This window comes from Manis pentadactyla, chromosome 2 (genome assembly GCF_030020395.1).
Source record: "Manis pentadactyla isolate mManPen7 chromosome 2, mManPen7.hap1, whole genome shotgun sequence".
NCBI classification, from domain to species: domain Eukaryota; kingdom Metazoa; phylum Chordata; class Mammalia; order Pholidota; family Manidae; genus Manis; species Manis pentadactyla.
In genome coordinates, this window is record NC_080020.1 from 173,071,938 (window position 1) to 173,095,181 (window position 23,244).

At 53.3% G+C, this 23,244-nt stretch overlaps 3 protein-coding genes across 14 annotated transcripts; 2 read left to right on the top strand and 1 right to left on the bottom strand.

Annotated features, from left to right (window-relative positions):
* The first annotated feature begins 225 nt into the window (after positions 1-225).
* RTKN (rhotekin) lies at positions 226-14,605 on the top strand. Of its 10 annotated transcripts, XM_057497069.1 has the most exons (13): positions 1,735-1,942; positions 2,303-2,726; positions 8,185-8,384; positions 10,034-10,095; positions 10,191-10,244; positions 10,343-10,460; positions 10,675-10,884; positions 11,634-11,728; positions 11,809-11,915; positions 12,148-12,276; positions 12,936-13,104; positions 13,267-13,371; positions 13,909-14,605. In XM_057497069.1, the coding sequence occupies exons 2-13, from the start codon at positions 2,655-2,657 to the stop codon at positions 14,241-14,243; spliced, it is 1,656 nt and encodes a 551-aa protein (XP_057353052.1). In that variant the 5' UTR covers positions 1,735-1,942; positions 2,303-2,654; the 3' UTR covers positions 14,244-14,605. The 10 variants fall into 10 exon arrangements, with proteins under 10 accessions (XP_036786506.2, XP_036786503.2, XP_036786505.2 ...); XM_036930611.2 differs by lacking the exons at positions 1,735-1,942; positions 2,303-2,726; positions 13,909-14,605 and adding exons at positions 226-632; positions 13,722-13,902; XM_036930608.2 differs by lacking the exons at positions 1,735-1,942; positions 2,303-2,726 and adding an exon at positions 227-632 and having other exon boundaries at positions 14,175-14,605.
* A 113-nt stretch (positions 14,606-14,718) lies between these two features.
* Positions 14,719-18,440, bottom strand: WDR54 (WD repeat domain 54). Its single transcript, XM_036930618.2, has 10 exons — positions 18,328-18,440; positions 17,706-17,928; positions 17,537-17,599; positions 17,016-17,082; positions 16,872-16,925; positions 16,421-16,548; positions 15,448-15,548; positions 15,186-15,348; positions 14,997-15,071; positions 14,719-14,920 (listed from the first exon to the last, which is right to left on the bottom strand). The coding sequence occupies exons 1-10, from the start codon at positions 18,369-18,371 to the stop codon at positions 14,789-14,791; spliced, it is 1,050 nt and encodes a 349-aa protein (XP_036786513.2). The 5' UTR covers positions 18,372-18,440; the 3' UTR covers positions 14,719-14,788.
* Positions 18,432-23,165, top strand: C2H2orf81 (chromosome 2 C2orf81 homolog). Of its 3 annotated transcripts, none has more exons than XM_036930617.2 (4): positions 18,432-18,572; positions 21,044-21,274; positions 21,360-21,598; positions 21,669-23,165. In XM_036930617.2, exons 1-4 carry the CDS (start codon positions 18,555-18,557, stop codon positions 23,092-23,094), a joined length of 1,914 nt encoding a protein of 637 aa, XP_036786512.2. In that variant the 5' UTR covers positions 18,432-18,554; the 3' UTR covers positions 23,095-23,165. The 3 variants fall into 3 exon arrangements, with proteins under 3 accessions (XP_036786512.2, XP_036786510.2, XP_036786511.2); XM_036930615.2 differs by having other exon boundaries at positions 21,360-21,581; positions 21,751-23,165; XM_036930616.2 differs by having other exon boundaries at positions 21,044-21,127; positions 21,336-21,581; positions 21,751-23,165.
* The last annotated feature ends 79 nt before the right edge of the window (positions 23,166-23,244 follow it).

The window sequence follows — 23,244 nt, forward strand, 5'->3', positions numbered from 1 at the left end:
TTGAAATTGTGGGACGTTGAAATGGTCGTTCGGCAAACTACTTAGGGGTGAGATTGGATGCGGTGGCAGGGCCCAGCCAGAGCTGCAGTGCGTCACGCAGGAGTCCTTGCGGCCACGGGATTTTCTCGGTTTGCCAGGTGGGAGCGGCTGGAGGGGCGGGGCTTCCCTGATCCTCCTCCCCCCTGCTCAGGTGAGGCACGCAAGACCCGGACCGGATGGGATGTTGCGCCCCCGCAGTACTGGCGAAGAGTAGGGTGCCCTGGCTATGGGGCTGTCGGGCTAGGCTTGCTTGGCGCCTCGGGACTGGCCCGGCCGGCCCAGCCTTTGGCAGGGTGGAGGAGGAGGGTGCCGCGCCCAGCCCGGCCCAGGTGTCGTCTCCGGGGGCGGAGTTTGGGAACCCGGCAGCGGGAGATTCCCGGCCGGACTGGCGGGCCGGCGTCGAGGGACAGAGAGAACGAGCCAAGGCAGAGACAGGCGGTTCGGGAAGAGCACAGGACAGGCAAAGGCGCAGAGCCGCCAGCATGTTCTCCCGAAACCACCGGAGCCGGGTCACCGTGGCCAGGGGCTCCGCCCTGGAGATGGAGTTCAAACGCGGCCGCTTCCGACTCAGCCTGTTCAGTGACCCGCCCGAGGTGAGGGACCCGCGTCCTTGCCTCCCGCTTCCCCTGCTCCCGCAGCCTGGTCGCCCCTGCTGGCAGTCCCCGCCCGCGCGCGCGCCGAGGGGCGGAGACGCCGCGGTCCCTGTCCAGACCGCCTGTTGTGGACTTTAAAAAGTAAGACGCGGACGGTTCGCACGTTAATCCGACCCGTGCCACCCTCGAGCCACACTCCCCTGACCAGTTGGGGTGACTTTCCCTCTGCCTAGGAAAACTCCGGGTTGGCCTCTATTTAAGGGGCTTCAGGTTCGATTCCGAATCTGCCTGGACCGCGACCCCTTAGGGGCATCCTCGGGCAAAGGGCCCCAGTGAACTCTTGGTTTGGGCGCCGGCTCCCTGCTTGGCCACCAGCCCCATCTCACAACCTGTTTTAACAGTCTGGGACAGCCTCCATCAATCTCGATTTCTAGGCCAGGTCTACTCACTTCGCTGAAGCCTTCCCCAACTGCTCCTTTGTGCCCCTGAAGAACTGGGGGTGTGAGTGTGTGTGCGTGACCTGGGGAGCACCTTTTAACGAACCCCAAACTCAAAATTTCAACCTTCTTACCTGGGGCCTAAGGGGAGTTCAGCCTCTAACCTGGCAATTTCCTCCTTGGCCCACCGCTCTACATGCTGTCCAGGTCTGAGCCCTACCTCTACCTCGCCAGGCGCCGGGGAGAGGCTGGAAGGTATGGGGATGAGCTAGGACTGAGAGGGTTAAGTAGTGACCGCAAAGAGGCCTCCCCAAGGTCAGGCCTGGTTCCCTGCTGAGCCTGGAAAGGGTTAAGTGAGGGGGCCTTCCTTCCGCCCCAGTCTCCCTACGAGCCGGGATTCCATGCCTGGCTTCTGCCCTTTCCCCCTAGCCTGCTCAGAACAAAGGCCCTTTCACACCCACCTCCCGGTGTCCCGGGCCTTCTCTGGGTCAGAAGCTAGTGAACGTGGGGGATTTGGCCTTTGTCGGTGCTCCTCAAGCAACCCCTTTTGGGGCCTGCGTGGGGGAGTGAGGGGCGAGGCCCGGGGACCAGGAGGAGGGGCCTGTGAGCTGAAGCCGCCCCCGGGATAAGCTCGGCCTTGGGGCAAAGCTCCGAGGAGAAGCCGGGCGGAGCCGTAGGGCCCTGCGGGCGGCGCATAGAAGTGTGACTCCGTGGGCCTGGGGTGGAGGGGGGGCAAAGCTGCAGCTGGCTGGGAATCGGGGCTGGTTTCCTGTCTGGAAGGGAAGGGGCCCGCAGAGGGGAGCGGGGACAGCACCAAAGAGGCACACCCCTGCCTTTCTCCCTCCCTCTCCTCCCTTCTGCTGGAAAAGCGAGGTAATTGTGAGGCCAGGGTGGGGTGGGCTGGATAGGGGCCCCAAGTTGGAAGAGCTGGCCCTGGGGATTGGGCCGCATTTACCCTTTCGTCTCATTCCCTGGGCTCACTATCCCCTCAAGTCCTTACCCCCATCCCTCTTCCTCAAACTAAGCCAGAACTCCTCTCAGGAATTTCCAGCCTCCAGACAAACCCCGCGACTCTGGAGAACCTGCATGAGGCGTCCCCTCCCTGCCCCCTTCCAGCTGTGCCTGCCCCTCACGCCCTACTGGCACACGCATTCCCCGTCCACCGGGCTAGGGATGTGGGCGGGGGCTGGGGAGGAGCCAGAGTCGGAATGAAAGGGTCTTTTTTTTCCACAGCTGGGAGAACAGCTGCCACCAAAGTAAGACTGGACACTCTGTGCCCAGAGCCCCCTCTGCAGCTGGCATCCCCTCCTGGGACCCCACTTATACTCACCCGCTTTCTTTTCCTTTCATGCCTGGCTCCTGCCAGGGCCCTGGAACAGTGTAGGCAAGGAAAGTTAGTCGCAGCAGTGAGGTCTAACAGGAGTGCGCAGAGAGACAGGGGGAGCCTCTGCCCTCTGCCCAAGTCTGCCCACATCTTTCAAGACCAGGGGAGCAGCAGGAGGAGAAATTGTGGGGCAGTGTGGTGCCTGCCTGGCACCTGCCCTCTGAAGGGGTTGACAAGTAAAGGGGTACTGGGGGCACAGAGATGCAAGACAGATTGCACATCCTGGAGGACCTGAATATGCTCTACATTCGGCAGATGGCACTCAGCTTGGAGGTAATGCCCCCACCCCTGGAGTATACCTCCTCCACAAGCAACCCAGCCCCAGTCTCTGAGCTGCTCTTCTTTGCTGGGTCTGATGGGTGAGGGCGGGGCCTGCTCAATGTGGGGAGAGGGACAGGTGGTTCTGTATGTGCTGTGTTGGGTGCTGTGTGTGGACACAGACTCAGTTCTGTCAGTCAGAGCATTTTGTTGGCAATACCTATTTCTGGAAGCTCTCTGGGTGGGTGTGGATATATGTTCTGGGGTCAAGAGCCCCTTTTAAATATGGGAAGAAGAGAGGAGTTTAACATGAGAGGTTTGCAGAAAGGATGTAGCCTTCCTAGAGAAGGGGGAGGGAACTCTGGGGCAAGATATGAGGATTCTGCTTGGCCTGGAGGTTGCAGGGAGCTGTTCTTTAATTTATTTGTTCTTAGGCACATTTATTAAACACTTCCTATATACCAGGCACCTTTCTAGACCATGGGATTCCTCACTTAACCAGACAGGAAAGGTCCTTCTACTGGGGGAACAGACAATAAACATGCAAACACATAAATAATCTCACATAGTGAAATTATATGAAAATGGGGGTGTAATAAACATCACGTAGCATTAGATGTGGAGGTCAGGGATGTCCTCTATGACCAGAAGAATATGAAGATGTGGGGAGATTGGAGGAAGGGCTTTCCAGACAGAGGGCATAGTGAGGGCAAAAGCCCTTAAATGAGGATGAGTTCCAGTTCCAGTGCAGCTGGAACAAGGTATTTGGGGTCAAGCTCATGGGGGTGGGCCAGATTATGCAGACCCTTGAAGGCCATGACAAGGCACTTAGATTTTATTCCATGATGTTGGCTCATGGAATGGGTTTAAGCAGGGGGACGACTCATCTAATGCTTCAAAATGATGCCTGCTATGGAGAATAGGCTAGGTGGAGTGAGGCTTGGCAAGAGAGGTAGAAGACAACTACCAGATAGGAGGTTATTGAAGCCTTAGGGAATTGAACCTGGTTCTGTGGGTTAAAGTGCACATGGTGGGGATGGAGAAGGGGTTGGGTTTCTAATGATAGTGTAGATCTGTCAGGGCTCGTGGGTGGGTTGGATGTAAGGGGTGAGGCAAAGAAAGGAGTCCAGGATGATTACCAGATGTGAGGCTAAGCAACTGAATGGTGTAGCTATTGACTGATGGGGAAGGAGGAGAAAGCTGTGGAAGTGACTGCCGGACCAGGCCCAGGCAGGACTGTAGAGTCTAGATCAGGAATGGCAGTTTATTGCACTGTTGCCCTCCTCCGCCCTGGCCCCCACTCTTTAGGTGATACCAGACATTACCAGTCAATCAAGGCACTCCTTACCAGCAAGCCCAGATGTGCCTCCGAGTCTCAGCACAGCCTTGGCATAAGTTGTGCAGGTTGTTTCCTTCTCAGTGGTTCCAGGCAGAGGCAGGAGCCCTGGCCTGGTTTCAGGCTGTGTAAGGAGGGGGCATCTTTATCTAATTTGTTTGCCTGAGGAGGGTCACTTTTTTCTAATGTGCAGAAAGGTGCTCAGTGGGCCCATTGGGACTTTGACACTACCTACTGTCATGTGTTGGCACATGAGATAAACCTATTTGCCACCTCTGTCTTCTGCATTGTTCATATTACTAGTTTCATGTGGCATTTAAAAAATTTATAATTTAGTTAATTAAAATGAAATAAAATAGAAAATTTAGTTCCTTTGCTGCTTTAACCACATTTCAAGTGTTAGATGGCTACTGAACATTTCCATCATCGCAGGAGATTTTAATGGACAGAGCTGGTCTAGGTATTTAAATATTTAAATTCTGCATCCCTATCCCCTACTTCCAATGTAATTTTTCTTCATGGGAGTTCTGCCCAAGTTCTGGGGCAGATGAAGGGGCTTAGAATCCACTTTGGTCACCTTCCCTTAAGCCATGGACTGAGGGTACTGTGTTCTTTCTCCACCAAGCTCAGCAGTCCCCCACCCACCTACTCTCCCACTTACACCCCTTCAAGAGAAGGATCCATTGGTTTTTCAGGGATTGGCAAGGGAGGTAATCATGGAAAAGTAAATCCAAGAAGATTCTCTGGAGAAGGCAACTTAAGCTGCAAGTAAAGAGGAGGTGGGAAAGACAGGTTGTTTTTAAATATGTGCTGGGCTCAGGTAGAGGTTTGACTTTCCCACTTAATCCTCAATGCTATGAAGGAGGTTGGGATACAAACCAAGGCTCTAGAGGTTGTTCTCACAGCTAGTTAAGTTCTTAAGCCAGGATTTGGATTTAGCCCTGGATGAAATTCTGAAGGGACCAGAAGGTAATGAGAAGCAGAGCAATAAGTCAGGGACAGAAAAGAGTGGAGGGGAGGGACAAGAATGTCCATGGAGGGCCCAAAGTGTGCTGGGGCTTCTGCCTATGATACTGCCTCCTTCAGCCCCTTGGGACGTGACCCAGGTCCAGCTGACATCCAGCTCTGTGCTCTTTCCCAGGACTGTCAGTCTGGTGAAAATGCTGCCTGCTTTGGGAGAAGGGTGTGGGTGGATGGGGAGGGGGCGACAAGAAGCTATCCCTGGAGTGGGTAGATGGAAGCAAAGCACAAGGATCCAGAAACTACACCAGGATTCCAGAAACTACACCAGCTCTGCCCGGAGGGTGGGAGCTAGGATTTCTAGGGCTTTCTCCACTGTGGGGCCAAGGAAGAGTGGATTTGGGGTTGCAGGACAGTGGAGGGGTAGGTAGCTGGAGTTGCCTGGGTTCCTAGTCTGGCTTGTCCAGACGGCCAGAGACTTCTCCATGGCCCCAGTTGTTCCAATTCAGACACTATCTCCCTCCCCCTTGCTCCCCGGCAAGGGGTCACCTTGGAGGGCAACCGCAGCGCGGGAGGGGCCTCCGGCCTCCTGCAACTCAGCGCGGCGCCCAGGCCCCAAGCCCTTTCCAGGGCGACGCGGACCCTACCAGACTTAACAGTCGCGTTGCTACTGGGTCGCCGTAGTCGCGCCCCTGGGTCCTCAGCCTAGGCGGGCCAGGAGCGCAGGGGGACCGCCCGCGCTCGGAGCCCCTTGGCCACTCTCGCGGCAGTTGGGAGCTGATGTCACCGGCGCCGCAGGCGGAGGCGGCTGAGGCTGAGCGGGCACCCGGGCGCGAGCGTCTCCCCCGGACCCCGAGCGCCAACTTCGCGCCGCACGCGCAATGGACAGGGATAGGGAAGGATCCGTGAGTTCTGGGGCCTGGAGGAAGAAGCTAGTCAGGAGGGGACTTGAGAACGCCTCTTTCCCCACCTCCCTCACCCGTTTGGGGAGTTTGTGGCAGAAGCTGGATGCAGAATGGGATGCGGGGCGGGCGTTGACAAGTAGGGAAGCTGAGCAGAGGTGGGACCCTCGTGCAGGCATAGCCAGGCTGGGGGAAGCTGTGTAGTTTGGGAGGGCTTCCTTGGTGGAGGAGCGTTGGGAAGGAGATTGGCTTATTTCTGAAGGGTTATTTCTGATTGGCTTATTTCAGGAGGGAAAATCTGGATAGTGCTGGAGTGAGGGGTAATGGGAGCCTGGCCTAGTCCGATGGCCCAGGAAATAATAAAGGAAAAATCTTCAGGGAGGCCAGACAAGGTTTTTGGAGGCAGAAATTTAGGGTGTTCAGGTCTTGGAGACTTGAAGGCTAGAGCCACCAGGGACAGAATCTAGAGCACAGGATGTGGAAGACAGCTGGTGTGAGGAAGAAGAGAGGTTTTGGATGGTCCCCTTCGTCCCCTTCTTCCAACCCAATGTCTCCACTTGGTTTACCTCCTGAACTAATCTGTACACTGTAACGCAGAGGAGGGTTAGTCTTCCACCCGCTCTGAAGCTTCCCCATCACCTCAGCCAGATGCAAACAGGGTCTATTTCCTGTGAGCGTTTTTATGCCGTGACATGGCACTTATGGAGTAGCCATTAATGCCTGCATCTCCCACTTCCCAGCTGGATTTTAAATGTGGAGCCTTGGATGGCACAGGGATGCTGCAGTGTTTGTTGAGTGAATGCTACTACTGTTGAAGTAGCATCATTAAAATAAGCAGGTCTAACATGTGCTGAGTGTTGTATTACATGTGTTACATCCTTGTCTCACTGCATCCTCACAACCCTAGGGAGTGGGGACTATTTCCATCTTCGATTTACAGATGGAGAAGCCAAGGCATAAGGAGATTTAGTATATTGCCAGTGCTTTTAAAATAAGTTTTTTCCCAGCTTCTCAAGATTGGCAGGGCTGTAAGTCAGACCACATTTGTGTTATGTCAAACTTGTGCTCTCATGCTCCGCTCTGTGCCAAGACCTTCAGGACTCTTTCTTGAGTGAACGTCCTGAGAATCCTGGTGACTTTCTCTGCATCCCCCTCTCCTGACCCTTATACACAACCTGCTCACTCCTCACTCCTGACCTTTTGCCTTACCTGCCTCCCTGTCACCATTCCTTGACTCTGTCCTTACCTCCCAAGCTCAATGGGCCAGCAGGTGGCAGATCCCCTAATTTGGGGTGTGTAGAGTGTTATGTACAGCATGGGTAGCTTTGTAGGTGGACTGAACTTTGTAGGTGGCCTCTCTGCCGAACCCTTGCCAACAAGATGTCCCTTCCTCATCACTTGAATCTTTGGGGTAACTCAGGATGGCCTTTACTATCTGTGTCCATTCCCTTCAGCTGGTGGTTATCAGCCCTGGCTGTACCTGCAACTCACTGGGGAATTTTCCAAACAATGCACATGCCCCATTCTTAGAGATTCTTATTCTGCAAGTCTGACATAGGGCCTGGTAATTTTTTTAAAACTGAGACTTAATTGTTTAAAGGTAACATAATTTCCAATAGTACAGCAGTAAAGAAGGGTATATATAAACAAAGTGTCATAAATCTGTTTTCCATTCCTAGCTCCCAGCCCTGCAATCATTATTTTATACATATCTATGTATATAAATTGTATACAAATGGTAGCATACTACTTTTCTCACTTCATATATTTTGAAGATTGTTTCCTTATCTGTACACATATGTGTACCTCACTCTTTAATGGCTGCAATATTCTCTATTTCATGGTATAGATGCACTGTAACTTATTTAACCAATGTCTATTGAAGGACTTTTAATCTTGGTGTTTTAAAACAATGCTGCAATGAATATGGCTTTGCTCAAGTGTAACTATACCTGTAGCTTAAACTCCTAGATATTAGATAGGCTATGTGAACTTGTAGTTTCAAAGTTCTCATAGCTTTTTCCAAATTGTGTTCAAAAGAGCCTGAAGGAATGTATACTTCCATCATGAAATACATGAGGGCATCTGTATTTTTACAAAGTTTCTCTGGTTATTTGGGGGCAGTTGAGGTTGAGTCAACCATTGCCCTTCAGTTGCCTGAAACATAAATTTCTTGTCAGTTTCTCCAGAGCCATAGCCTGCTTGGATACTGGAGGGTACTTCAGCCTGTCTCCAAATGGCATTTCCTTCTCATTCTTCTCCTCACTCTGGCTAGGACACAGAGTTGCAGAGAAAGCTGGACCATGAGATCCGAATGAGGGAAGGGGCCTGCAAGTTGCTGGCAGCCTGCTCCCAGCGAGAGCAGGCTCTGGAAGCCACCAAGAGCCTGCTGGTGTGCAACAGCCGCATCCTCAGCTACATGGGCGAGCTGCAACGGCGTAAGGAGGCGCAGGTGCTGGAGAAGACAGGCCGGCGGTGAGCAAGGGGGGAGGTGAGGCCTTATGGGGTAGTGGTGCGTGGACCAGCTTCCCCAGGAAGCCTTGTCAGAGGCCTGGAAGACACCTTGGTGTTTCACCACTGCAGTGTGTTGTCCAGAAATGCACTAGTGAGTAGCCAGGGCTGGACATAGAAGAGCCAGTGTATCTGGTAAAAGGCTGGCTGGCTTTGGAGCAGTACTGCAAAAGCATTAATTTTTAAACCTGCCTGTGGTCTGATGAGGCTGACTGGCTGGCTTCTGGAAAGCTAGTTTTCTAAAGCCAGTTCATCAAATGGCCGATTTACCACAAACTGACAATATAGTTCATGGTACCTTGGGTTCACCATCAGAGGCAGGGATTGGATTAAGGAAATGATAACAAAACATTTAAGGGAAAGCCTACCCATGGACATAAATTAGCTTGTGCATTCTAAAAGGGTTCAGCTTCTGGATGTGAAACAGAAGCTACACAGATATTAGACTGCAGATCTGACAGATCTATAGTGAAGTAGTTGAGGTGATGCTCTGGTAAAAAATGTTGGAGAGAATATTTTGGCAAGTAATCATTCTGTGAATTGGCCATTTTTAGTAAACTGATCATTTGGAAAACTGGCTTTCGGCAAAGTAGCTTGCTTAACTATATGGCCAAGTGGGAAGAAGGTCCTGGCATCACGGGCCCATTCCAGTGATGCCTATCACGCTCTGCCCTGGAGGCTGACACAAGGAGATATTGCCAGGAGCCCTCCAGAGCTCACTCATGAAGCCACTGGGGGAAGGCAGAAAATCAGTCTATGGTCACCCCATAAGCTAAAGCAAGGACAAGCAGGCAGGGGGGCAGCTTCTACTGTGCATTTGTTGTCTCCTGAGAGGTGGCCATTGACAGGCTCTGCCCTGCGCAAGTCTGCAGACAGCCTAAAGTGATTTGAGGTACACCCCAAGACCCTGACAGTATAACACATTGCCATCACTGCCACACCATTAAGCTTAAGGCCATGTTAAACTGCTAATTACATTAGTGACATTATGACTTAGTACAGTAAACTGGCCATCACTTTAGGAGAGGGACACATGTGCAGTGAGTCCCAATGATGAGTGGGGAAGGAAGGCTGGGTGCTGGAGGCCCTGCAGTGGGGCTGGGGATCTTGGGCATTGGAAAAGCTCAGCCTAAATAGCCAGGAGGGTAAAGGAGAGATCAAAGCAGAGGGAGATAAAGGAGAGAGGTTTGTGGCAAATGGAACACAAATGTTCCCTACTCGGGTTCTTGGTTTTTCAGCCTACCTAGGACCCTCACACATCAAAGAAGTGGAGTGATGGTGGAGACTAGCAGCTTTCCTTATTGTTAAAGAGAAAGTCTGCAAACTCCTCTAAGGGAGTCTCCCTGTGGGCACCTGTCCTCTCAAGCCCTCAGGGGTCTGGGGGAGGTGGTCACTGGGATGCTTGGAGGGGGAGGAGCCTTGAGCTTGTACTGTGTGTGAGCTAACATGTCTCTACTGTCCCCAAACCCAGCAGTCCCCTGGGTTCAATCAACAATTCTGACAGTCTTTCAGCCTTGCCATGTCTGCCTGGATGGGGGCTCAGGGTCTAGGGAACTGGAGCCAGAGGGAGTAGTGTCTAGAGGCCAGGCTGGGACGCTGTGATTTGCCCACAGGCCTTCTGACAGCAGGTCGCCCACTGAGCGCTCCCCCTGCCGTGGCCGGGTCTGCATCTCTGGTAAGAAGCACAGCTCCCCAGCTGCTGGCACTGCTTGCCCAACCACAAGATCTCCTGCCCCATCTCAACATCTCTTCCCACCCCTCTGCCCTTAGACCTCCGGATTCCACTCATGTGGAAAGACACAGAGTATTTCAAGAACAAAGGTGGTGAGTTCCACACACTGGGACAAATTCAGGGGAGTGACCCTGAGGCTGGAGGATCTTATGGGGCATATTTTTACCAGTTTTGTCTCCTTTGTCCCCAGACCTGCACCGCTGGGCTGTGTTCCTGCTGCTGCAGCTAGGGGAGCACATTGAGGACACAGAGATGATCCTCGTGGACAGGACCCTCACGGACATCTCCTTTCAGAACAATGTGCTTTTGTGAGTTCTTCATCCCTGTGGCTCCCTCCTGTCTCCACTCTCCTCTGTGGATGAGATAGCCACAGGGAGCAAGCGGGAGGAAAGAAGATGGGCTTTCCCTCTGGAGCTTTCCTATACTTGTACCACATCCGTCCTCCGCCCCAGCCTGTCCCACCTCTTGCCTCCCTGGACACCGCCGGGACCATCCTCCTCTCTTCCTCCTATGCACCTATAGCACTGAGGCAGGGCCAGACTTTGAACTGCGACTGGAGCTGTATGGGGCCTGTGTGGAAGAAGAGGGGGCCTTGTCTGGAGCCCCCAAGAGGCTTGCCACCAAACTCAGCAGCTCCCTGGGCCGCTCCTCAGGGAGGCGTGTCCGGGCATCGCTGGAGAGTGCTGGGAGTTCAGGGAGCAGTCCCATCCTGCTCCCCACTCCAGCTGTAGGGTAAGGCTCTGTATTCCCTCACTGCCTCAGCTGCCTGTATCCTGCCACAGGTCACCTCTGAGCTGCACTGAGCCTGCAGAACTTATTTCACACTGCTGCCGGGGCATATAGGCAGACATGAATAAGCAGTGTTCACATAGCTGGGAGGCGCTGTGGCCAGTATTCTAGAGCTGGGCCCAAGTCAACTGAGAAGACTGAAAAGAGTGCAGAGAGAACTAGGCTCTGGGGTCTTCACTTTTTTGTAGCAGCACATGTATCTTCTGTAGATAGAACAGAGCACCCTGGTTGGGGCAGGGTAGCCTGGGCCCTGTGGTCTTGCCTACAGGTGCCTAGAGGCACCCAGTGAAACCACTGGGCCTCTGAAGAGCAGTTTGAGAACCTCTAGGGTAATAAAGAAAATACTGATGTTGGAAACAGACATGGTTTCAAATTCAAGCTCCACTACCTACCAGCTATAAATTATGGGCAAATTTCTTAACCTCTCTAAGCCTCGAGCTGCCTCCTCCATTAACTAAAGGTTGCCATCAACTCACAGGGCTATTGTGGGAAATACAGTGGGAAAGCATGTTTAAAGCCCAGGAACTGGCACTTAGAAGGAGCTGTGCAAATGTTTGTTCTAAACCTGTGAGGAAGGCAGACTAGTTCCCTGTGGGGCAGCCCGGAAAATGGGGCAGACCTGCTCAGCCCTTATAGCACCTGCCTTCTAACGTGCCCCTATCAGCTGAGGCCCACTTCGGTTTATCCTGCAGTGGTCCTCGTTACCACCTCTTGGCTCATGCAACTCTCACCCTGGCAGCAGTGCAAGATGGGTTCCGCACTCACGACCTCACCCTTGCCAGCCATGGTGAGTATGTGTGTGCATGGGAGACACTGAAGGGTTCCATTCTCATTTTGCCCCCTCACTCTGCACTTCCTCTCCCCCAGAGGAGAATCCTGCTTGGCTGCCCCTCTATGGTAGTGTGTGTTGCCGCCTGGTGGCTCAGCCTCTCTGTATGACTCAGCCTACTGCAAGTGGTACCCTCAGGGTGCAGGTGAGGGGCCCTGAGGAGTGGAAGGGAACAGGGAGAAGGCAGAGGAGGGCTGGATCCCCTAGGAATCAAAGGACTATTGAATAATCAATCTGGGTGGAGGAAGGAGGGATATGGCAAGGTGAGGAGGGATCAGACAGGAAGGTAGACAGAAAGGAGCAGACTCTTGATGGGGGGCTGGGAAGAAGGGTGTTGGGGTGTGATTCCCCCAGGAAACCTCGAGTCATTTATGCAGCAAGCTGGGGAGCTGCAGGACTGGGTGCGAGTGCATGGAGTCCTGAAAGGCACGCACCTCTTCTGTTACCGGCAATCTGAAGACGCAGACACTGGGGAGGAGCCGCTGTTTACTATTGCTGTTAACAAGGTGATGCATCCCCTGGTGTTGGAGCCACCAGGTGCCAGGGCCCTGAAGCCTCTCCTTCAGGCCCCAAGAGGGTGGGTGCAGACCTCGGAGAGACTAAAGCTAGCCTCCTGCTTCTAAGAGCTTCAGGGTCAGGAATGCTCAAGGGACCACATTCTCCCCCACCAGCATCACTGGAAAAAGATCATTTTTTCTGCTTGCTAGCTCAGCCCCTGCCACATCTCCAAGAGGGTTCTACAGTCAGTTTAGGATTTTCCATTCTGCTTCCACCTCTCCCCTCAAATCCCAGCCTGCATCTGCTTCACGCTTTCCTGGTCTTCTCTTCCAACTCAAGCACACTGACTTCCCTTCATTCCCTGTCCTTTCTCCTGACTTTCTTGCTGACTTCTATGGAAGTTCCAAGAGACCTTAGTCTGCAGCATGCCTGCTCGCCTCATTCAGTCCCTTTCCCTGTCTCCATCTGTTCGTCTTTCCCTGACTGTGGACCACCTGTCGCATCCCCAGTCCTCTCCTGCCATTCATTCCTGCTGTGGTCAGTAGGAGACAGCAGAGGCATGGTGAAAGCCCCTCTGGCCCCTCCGAAGGTGGGGATGATCAAGCTGCTGCCTTCTGTGACCAAGGTGGAGGTGGAAGCGGAAACAGACCCCTTCTTCCTCCTGCAGGAGACTCGAGTCCGGGCAGGGGAGCTGGACCAGGCCACAGGCCGGCCCTTTACCCTGAACATCAGTAACCAGTATGGAGAGGACGAGGTGACCCACAGCCTTCAGACAGAGAGTCGGGCAGCCCTGCAGAGCTGGATGGAGGCTCTGTGGCAGCTTTTCTTTGACATGAGTAAGAGGGGGCTGGGGTGAATCTTTGGAAGGGACTGTGGTTTACTGTTTTTACCAAAGGCTTCTATCTCAAGAATATGTAGAAGGGAATGTAGCAGGAAGGGTAGCCTGGCCCTGTCACAGTCCTCCTCCTCCTCACCCTCAATCAGTGCTCTCCCTTCAGGCCAGTGGAAGCACTGCTGTGATGAAATCATGAAAATTGAAACCCCCACTCCCCGGAAACCACCTCAAATACTGGCCAAGCAGGGATCCTTGTACCATGAGATGGGTGAGTGAAAGTATACTCCGAAAACCTGATGGGAAATGGGATTGGGGGCTTCAAAGGCACCCAGATAGTAATGACAGATTTGCAGACCCAAGTCCCACTGAGTCCTGGTATATTCCTTTCTCTTTTCTAATTCTTCCTAGAACCACCTCTGCTAAAGGTCAAAACAAAACCCCAAAGAACCAGATTCATTTCATGGATTTCTTTCCTAATTACTTCTTTTCTGTTTCCCTTTCTGCATGTGGATTCCTGTATCTTCCTCTGACCCTCCACTTGCCTGGCACTGCTTTCATTTTTCTCCTCTTTCTTGATTTCTTCATGCATTTGATTTCCTTACCCATCCTGCATCTCAGTCTTAGCAGAGCCCATGGCTCCAGGACGCCCAGGTGAGGGGCTTCTCCTGCAGGATAATGCAATCTCGGCCGAGATCCAGGCTTTGCTTACTTCCTATTACAGTGACAGGTGATGGTCAGGGCTCGGTAGGCCTGGGGCCTAAGCTCTGACTAGACCCCTCCCCTCAACCCCTTCCTGGTGCCACAGCTATTGAGCCGCTGGATGACATCGCAGCGGTGACAGACATCCTGGCCCAGCGGGAAGGCACGAGGCTGGAGACACCCCCACCCTGGCTAGCAATGTTTACAGACCAGCCTGCCCTGCCTAGCCCCTGCTCAACTGCCTCAGTGGCCCCAGCCCCAGCCCGGACCCACCCCCTGTCCTGGGGGCGACCCCGAACATTCTCCCTGGATGCTGCCCCTCCAGACCACTCCCCTGGGGCTTCCTGCTCGGTTGCTCCTCTCCAGCTGCAGCAGTCCCCGCAGTCCAGAGGCCTCTGCAGCAAAGGCCTGGTCCGCACTTGGCTCCAGTCACCAGTGTGAGAGACAGAGGTGCTGGCACCAGGATCTGGCCAGATGAGAAGATGACCTGCATGCAACTGGGTGCTGTGTATGGCACTGTCTTGTAGCAGGTTGACCAGCTTGGCCTCCCCTTCATCTGCTGAACTAGGGGTAGGTTGGGGAGGGGGAGCAGAAGCCCCACTTGAGCTGTGGTTGCTATGGTGCTGAGGGACTTATTCCTGGAACTGGCTGGGACCCCCTACACCCTTCCTGGGATAAAACTGGAACCAATCCTACCCTCCCTCCCTGCACTAACCAGCTTTGAGGATGGCACTGAAGAGCCCTGGGAGGTGATGCACCTCCCTTGTGACTCCCACATCAACCATTAAAGTTATTTAACAGCAGCCCTCACCTGGTTCTTGAGGGCAGGTTGCCTCCCTGCTTGGTCTGGATCTGCCCTAGCCCCTCTCGGGAGCTTAGTTCACTGGTCCTGAAGTGTAACTGTGATAACCAAATAATCAGACAGGGGCTGGGTGGAGGGGGGTACTTTATAAATACCACAGGGGAAAAAGAAGGCTGCTCTTCTCTCACATGCTGCTGAATCTCAGGATCTCTGCAAGGTCATAGCCAGTCACAGCAAAGTTTCTGCCTGAGGGATCACAGAATCGGGCACCACACACTTGGGTGTCAGGTACACACTCACCATGACAGTGTTCCACCTAAAGGAGAGAGGGCTGCTCAGGGCCTGCTGCTCTGTGCTTGGGCCCCCCATTCCACTCCTCTCACCACACACACCTCTATGCAGCCACTTTCTGGGCTTCTGCTCAGCTTCCAAATGTGTACAAAGGTGTCCTCGGCCGCAGAAAGTAGCTGTGAAAAAAAGGCAGGGAGGACGGGTGGGAGTTGGAAGGTGCTGATGGAGGACTAGTATTGGCTGGGGTGCCCAGAGAGGGGGCTGCACTGCGGATGGAGGAAGAGACTAACCTTGCCCACCTCCGGAGCCAGGTCCAGGGCACAGATGGCCCGGGCATGGGCATTGATCTGGATGTGCAGAGCTCCTGTACTGGCCTCATAGAGACGCACTTGCCCATTCCCATAGCCTGCTGCTAGAGTTCCCTGCCACAGCTGCACAGAAGGGCATGGAACCCTGCAAGGGTGATACCCCATTTTGATTTCCCAGACCCAAGGCCACTCCCTACCCTGAAGCTACCTCAGGAAGGCCTTAGCCCCCTTCCACCTCACCTACCCAAATCCTGGAATTCGAGTCAATAATTTGAATTCAGGGCCTGACCGCCAGACACACAGCAAGCCTGAGTCATCTGCTGTCACCATGTCAGCCATGCAGTCCTGAGGGGAAAGGTAGGATCAGCCCTTCCTTTTTGCCCCTGCTGAGCTTGTATACAGGACAGAAGGGGGAGGGAGGCAATATTTGCATCTTTGCCTTTCCAGAGAAGGGTAGATGTGGTGCCATCAGGACTCAGGGTTCCCTCTGGAAGCATAAAATGCTTTCCTTGCATGACTTATAGAAGTCCCCAGGCCACACACATACCATGTGTTAGGAGGGGGTATATAATTGTCCTCACTGATGGATGATGAAACTGAGGTTTTATGACCTTCTGGAGATCTTGCAGTGAGCCAGTCACAGTGATGTCTAGACTCTGGGCCTCTTGACAACCCCCAACCCCAGGTAGCCAATATAGCCCATGGCCCTGCTCTGGGCTAAGTGCAGTGGAGAAAATTAGAAGATACATACCCTGTCTTCAAGAGATTTGTCATCCAATTAGGGAGGCAAGGCTTGTCTTTGAGGGCAGTACCAATTCAGGGTACAGCTAAGGGTGATCAGTGGGAGCTCGAATAAGGGGAAGACTTCCTGGAGGGGTGGCACTGGCAGTGGGCCTGAATAGGTAAGACTTGCCCAATTCCAGAGAAGGAAGCAGTGCATGTTAGAGATGGAAAGCATCTTAGATGCCATCTGTCCCAACTTTTCAGTTCACACCGGTATTGAAAGTGTTAGTGACCAATTAAGGGCCATGTAAATGTAAAGTATCTCTGGCCTCAGCAGTAGACACAAAGTTGCTGAGGCCTAAAAAAAAGGCAACAGTTTGCCCAAAGTCTTCCACCTGCTTAGTGACAGAGCCAAGACTTGAGCCCAGGTTTCTGCCTCCCAAAGTGGGGATGTCTCCAGGCTCACTGGAGTTGGTGGGGGGGAATCCACTCACCTGTCCCTGGGCAGGCTCCATGGCAATGTCTGTGACTGGTGTCTGGTGCCCAGCCAGCTCTTCACTCAGAACAATGTTGGGACCCTTGGCTGGGATGTTAAATACCAGTACCCGGCCTGACCATGTCCCTGTAGAACCAGTGCCCCACAGATGGCTTCCTTATCCTCCTGAGTCTCCTGCCACCACACTCAGCACTCCTGTCATCCCAGAAACGTTAGTAACAAACCCACCTCTCACTGTTCCACCAGTCCTGCCCCTCCATCAACTACCCTTATTTTATCCCACCCTGCCACTCTGAACCCCCCATGGCTTTTGGAGTCTCACACCACTCTTCACTCCCACCTTTCCCTCTAACCCTCCACAATTTCCTCAGACCTTCAGCACCCTTCTAGCCAAAGCCCACACCCTTGTATCCCAGCACCCCCCAATACCCTGCCCTTGGATCCCTCACCCACACAGATGAAATGGCCACTGGAAGCAATTCCTCGGGCAAACACAGCCTGTACTGAGTATGAAAGGGGAAAACTATTAGAAATAGTGCATCCTCCAGCCCTAGAACACTCCCTACCCCCACCCTCCTCAGTCCTGCAGGTACCTGGGGAGGCATTTTCAGAGTCCAGTGCATGCCAATAGACCATGACGGAGCCATCAGACTCGTACATCTGGAAGATGAGAGCAAGGTGGGTGGCACAACCCAACTGACCTTTGCTGAGTTCTGTGCTGAGTACTTTACTTACTCATGTTAGCCTTAGCTCACTTAACCCTCAACACAACTCTGGGAGGTAGGGACCTATGTGCAGTTGGGCTCTGGATAGCAATGTTTACCTGCCCTGCCTAGCCCCTGCTTGCCTGCTTCAGTGGCCCCAGTCCCAGCCTGGACCCTACCCCACCTGACTTAATCCTGCAGGTACCTGGAGAGGTGCTGAGGATTGAGGATCTGAGATGTTAGTAAAGAGGTAGATACTGGAGATGGCACTTAGGAATTGGAAAAGATGGAAGGAATGGAGATGAGAAATAAGGATGAGTGGGCTATTAGAGGCAAGTGGGGAAGGACCTTGAGGCCTTGAAGAGAAGTTGAGAAACCTCTAGTGGGGGAGGACAGGAAGGTCCTCTTACCTGTATTCCTCTGTGTGAGGTGAGTACCAGCAATACTCGGAAGGGGAGGGCACACCAGTGGACCTGGAACGAGGTGAATCAGAGTAGGTAGAAGTAGTTAGAGTAGGGTGCAGAGGAAGGACAGGGGTTAAGACTGTTCAGCAACACCCCTTCGAACTCCATGCCTCACCTGGGTGATAAGTGGAGGACTCACTCCAGCTCCCTCCTTGGCGCGGAGCTGGCGATGCGCCAAAGGCACACCCTCCAGGCCAGCGCTGAGAAGTTGGGCGCTGGGTCCATGGACTACCCCAAAATGTGTAAGGTTGCGGACGGGTAGCTGCAGCACACTGAGGTTGTTGCACAGGGCGGCAGCCGAGCCTCGAAGGGGGATGGAGCGCTCCCGGCGGAACATCCTAGGGGAGAGACGCAGTAATCACGAGGCGAGCGGGAAGCAGACGACAGCGGCGATTCCCGTAGTGGCGGGGGAGCGGGGGGCGGGGAGTGCTGTCAAGAGGCACTGGAGGATATCCCTGAGACTGGGTAATGATGTGATGAAGGGCCCAAAGGATGTCAATAGAAGAGTCTGGAGTGGAGAGGGTCCCGTGGAGCAAGAGAGAGGAGCCCCAGGGCTGAGTCATAGGCAACGGCGGAATCCCAGAGGAGGAATGGTGATGGCACAGGATCCGGTGACCCCAAGCGCCCAAGCCAAGGCGGGCTGAGGCAGGCAGCCCCAGGCCCTTCTTCCCTTGGCTCGGCTCCCGAAGCGCCCAGTCCGGGTCAGGGGTCACAACAGCTGTTCCCTGCCAGCTTGCCTGACTTCAGGTCCGTTCTGTCCCTCCGAATCCGCCGCCACCATAGAGACGACGTACGTACGCACTGCCGTCAGGCGGGGCGAGCAAACCGAACACGCAGCGCGTGGTGAGGTTGCCGGGGCAACTGTGGGCGGGGCGCAGTTGCCGGGGCGACCGTTAGGCTGCAGCGGCAGTCGCCGGGGGTTAAAAGCCACTAAAACTCAGGGGCTGGAGCAACAACCGAGGCGATGGCGCACGAAGGCTCGGTGAGCTTCAGTTCAGCTGAGGGTTCTTTAGAGCCGGGATTGGTCTTTAAGGTCTGGGTCTGCAGCCGGGGGCCAGCTCCGCTCCACGGCGCCCGCCCACCGCGCGGGCGTTCAGGGTGACCAAGGAAGCCACGCCAGTACTTGGCCAGAAAACCTACACCTGCACCACGCCTACTCACGCGCTTTGTCACACTCGGAACCTGGGGGAAAGGATCAAACGGGTGGTGCAGAGCCACGAACAAGAAGGCTCTGGAACCCATTTAAATGGGTGAACCAGAATTGGTCTGGCACTGGGGAGAGGTGTTGCTATCCATTTCGAGAATTTCAGGAGGAAGAAATGAATCAAACAACTGAGTCTGTACTTGAAAGCAAATTATTTAAAAGCCAAGAAATTAAAAAAATAAAACAGATTTGAAGAGCCTTTGTGCCACAGTATATCTGGCCTCTCTGGTCAGGCCACATCTACGCACTAGGTCACAGGTGTCATATGAGAGGCTGGGAGGAGAAGTCTAAGGAACCAGTTTTTTCCCAGCCCTTTTTGCTCTCCTCTGCCAAGTCTGAACTGGGCTGTGGGCCATTCCCTGGGCTTGCCACCAGGACTGCTCTCACTAACTGACAGGGGAAATGAGGCTTGGGGGATTTTGAGTTCAGCGTGAGATTTAGGAAACACCTGATATGGGGGAGAATGAATTTTGGCGGTCATCAGGTATGAGGCAATAAGGTTGGAGGTGGGAAGACAATGGTTTGGGAAGATTACGTTTGAAGTTAAATTTTGGAGGGAACCAGGTTCAGGGAGACAGTTGTGGGGAAGTGTGTAGGCTCCCAGGAATCTGCTAGTAAATTCCTATATCCCTAAAAGGGCCCAGGAGGCCATGCTGCAGATCCACTGAGTGGTGCTTCCTGTCCTGGCAGGAGGGAGAATCTGCAGTGGCTGAGGACCCCACATGGAGTGAGGACCAGGAGCCCTTGGCATTTTTCTTTTTAAGTGGATTTTTCTTGATTATAAAAGCATACAAGCTCATTGTAGAGAATCTGTAAAACAGATATGAGCATAGGAAAGAAATATACCCACTGTTACCATTTTGGTGTTTTCCTTTTCTTCAACACATACTGGTTTACATATCTGAGATCATACTGGATACGTAATTTTGTATCCTGTTTGATTTGATATTACATCATAAGTATGCCCTTATGCTATTATAAATTCTTCCTGAAGATTACTTTCAATCATTACATAATATTTCATGATATAGATAGTGCACAATTAGCTATTTTCTTTTTGTTAGACATACGTGTTTCAAAATTCTGCTATTATAAGTGACACCACAAGGAATATGTTAGAGAATATATTTTTATTGTCATTTCAGAATATGCTTTTGGGTATATTTGTAAAACTGGAATTGATATTTTTGAAGATTGGACATCTTTTTAAATGTTAGTCTACAGTTTTGCTTTTGTGAGATGCTATGTCCTTTGCTTATCATTCTTGGGGGCTTATGATTTTTTTTACTTATTATTTTGTATGGGTTTTTAATATATTTGGAGATATTTACCTTTTTAAAAAATTTCTCTTGCAAATATTTTTTTTTTTTTGGTTGGGAAGCAAGATAAAGTCAGGCTCTGGAGTCAGACAGACCTCCATGTGAATTATGACTCCACTACTTCCTAGCTGTGTGATCCTGGGCAAATTCTGTAAAATGGGGATAAAAATACCAAATAGTCTAAAAAAAAGTAGGAATCGAGTAAATGTATGTGACTGATGTATTGTAAGTGTCAGTAATTGGTAGCTACTAATAACAGCTTGTAACTAGGAACAGTTTTGAAATTGAGAACAGGAAAATTTGACCTATGTGAATGAAACTAATTCTTTATTATTTCTTACATTATTTTTGTGCTTAAGCAGTTCTTTCTCACCCAGAGATTATATGACAACTTAACCTATTTTCCTACATTCTATTTTTTTGTTTATGTTTTTGTTTTATTTGTGTGTGTGTTTACCCTTTAATCCATCTGGAATTTATTTGGAACTGAATTGTAAGATGAAGATCTAAGTTGATTAGGGGATTGTAGGAGACTAAACAGCACCAACAATTCCAGCACCATTTACTAACTCATTGTTTCTTCAGTTCTTGGAATTTTTAAACTTTGAACTCTGAACTAGCACAAACAAAATGACTGGGGAGTGAGAGGTGTGTATAGCGTGGGTTTACTGTGATCCCAAGCAAGAAGTACACAGTGATTAACTTGTGTCAAGTCTGTTTGTAAAATGTGCTTAATGAGCTGTTAGGAAAATTAGCTAGGTCGAACACCTAAAAAGCATCTGTCCCATAGTAGGGTCTTAATAAATTGTCCCTTTCAAAAGGCTTTTCCTTCTTACTAGAGAACTTGAGACAGCTTCCTCCTAACGTATAGCTGCTTCTCAGTTCCACTCCTTGGTTGCCTGCCCTGATTGCCCTGTTCCTTTCCCACAGAGGCAGGAGAGGCAGGCCCGAGACCGGGGGGTGACCCGATCCAAGGCGGAAAAGGCACGGCCGCCTACGGTGCCAGTGCAGCAGGTAGACATCGTGCCTGGGCGGCTCACCGAGGCCGAGTGGATGGCGCTCACAGCGGTCGAGGAGGGCGAGGACGTGGTGGGAGATATTTTGACAGATCTGCTGGCGCGAGTCATGGACTCCGCCTTCAAAGTCTACCTGACCCAGCAGGTGGGCCTGGATCCCAATGCTCCAGACCGATTTCCCCTCTTCCCCACCCACTCCCTGCCAGGCTGAGACTCTCTCGCCTCTGCAGTGCATTCCATTCACTGTCAGCCAGGCCCGGGAGGCCATGCTGCAGATCACCGAGTGGCGCTTCCTGGCCCGGGACGAGGGAGAATCTTCAGTGGCCGAGGACCCCACATGGGGTGAGGACGAGGAGCCCTCGGCATGCGCGACAGACTCCTGGGCTCAGGGATCCGTGCCGGTGCTGCACGCACCCGCCTCTGTGGGGATGGAGGAGACCTTACAAGGCGTAGTAAGCCCTGTCCCCAGGTGCCTCAAACTCCGCCCTCCTCCCCTCACTTGCCCCCACCCTCCTCGCCGCTGTCTTCACGCTCCCCAGGGCTCCTCTAAACTCCTCCACCCTTTGTTCCTCTCTCTCCTTTCGGATGTCTCACTACCCACCTCCTGGTACATTTCCCCAGCACCAAGGGAGCACAGACCCTTTAGGAAGATCGTGGATGGATAGACGCCCTCAGGAGCAAATGGAATCTTGGGAGCGTTCCCCGGAGCTAAGAGTCACCCCGGGCCCCCCACCCACCCCGGAGCTGTTTCAGGATGTAGGACCTGGGGGTCCTTTAGAGAAACTGGACCACCAGGTAAGAGGCCACCTGTCCTCGGCCGGGTCCTTCAACTCGAGCCTCCAGCCGTCGGCTGAGTTGGAGCCCAGCGGCAGTCCCCACCCTTCTCTGGAGCTGTCCCTGGTAGCCAGCCCCCAGGCCGCGGCCGAGAGGGCACAGCCCCTCAGCAACCAGTTCTTGCTGGAGGACCTCTACTATCGCGCGCCTCAGGCGCACGCGGCTGGGAACAGAGCGGAGCTCAGAAAGAAGGTGCCCCGCATCGCCTCGGGCGTGTGTGTGGCCGGCCGCTCGGCAGGCTGCGCTTTGGGTTCATTCCAGCTGCCCCAGCCTCCGCGCGCTGACACGCGGCTGAGCGCGCTTCATTACAGGGTGGGCCGCAAGGCGGCGGTGGCGCGCCTGGACTCCGCGAGGCTGCCGCGCCGCTGGGTGCGCCCCCTGGCCGAGGTTCTGGTTCCCGGCTCGGAGGTGCGTCACCTGGGAGCTTACCGCGGGCGCCAGCGAGGCGGGAAGACCGAGGCTGCTGCTGGCCCCGAAGCTCCCCGCCCCCGCGTTCACGTCTCCCCGACAGTGTTCTTCCCTCTCCCTCCTGACGTTCCGTTCCGTGCCTTGGGCCCCGGCCCTGGACTCCAATTCCCCACTTTAAGTTTAGGCCTGCCGTCTCCAGGCTTCGGGTCAAAGCTGCAGTTTCCCAGCCCCGGGATTCGCCTTCCCGCCACACACGCGGCACTCCCCGGAGTGGCCCGCAGCCTCAGCCCCAAACTGTGGCCGGGTGCCAAGTGGCCCAGCGGTTGGGAAGGGGAGGCTGAGCTGCGGGCCGGCCGCACCCGTGTACCTCAGCAGGGCCTGGGCTCCGGGGACAGTGAGGGCCAGGATCCTCACAGGTGGCCTCATCGGGCTCCTGGAGTGCTCCAGGCAACGTCCCAGGTGATGTGGAAGCCCATGTTGCTTGGGGAAGCAGTGAAGCTGGCTCCTGGTGTGAGCATGTGGAACCCAACCACCCAGGTGCTGCTCAACTCTGAAGTACCCCAGCAGGAGGACAAAGAAGGTGGCACCTCTCCTTCCACTGAGCAGCACCCCATCCAGACATGTGCCCCAAAGCCCCAGGTGATAGTGGCACAGCTAATGAAGAACTCAGCCCCCAAAGTGTGGTCACTCTCCTCCAAGCACCTGCCCCATTATGGGCCTTGACTCTCGGCAGTGGGAATCCTACTTTCCTTCTGTCTGTCTGCCAGAAATAAACACCTGAGTTGCCTCAAGAATTGGCCTGATGTCTCTGTCAGTTTCTTCCAAGAGTGTGTACTCTAACTTGGAGAGCAGCAGTTCTCCCGCAGGCCTAGA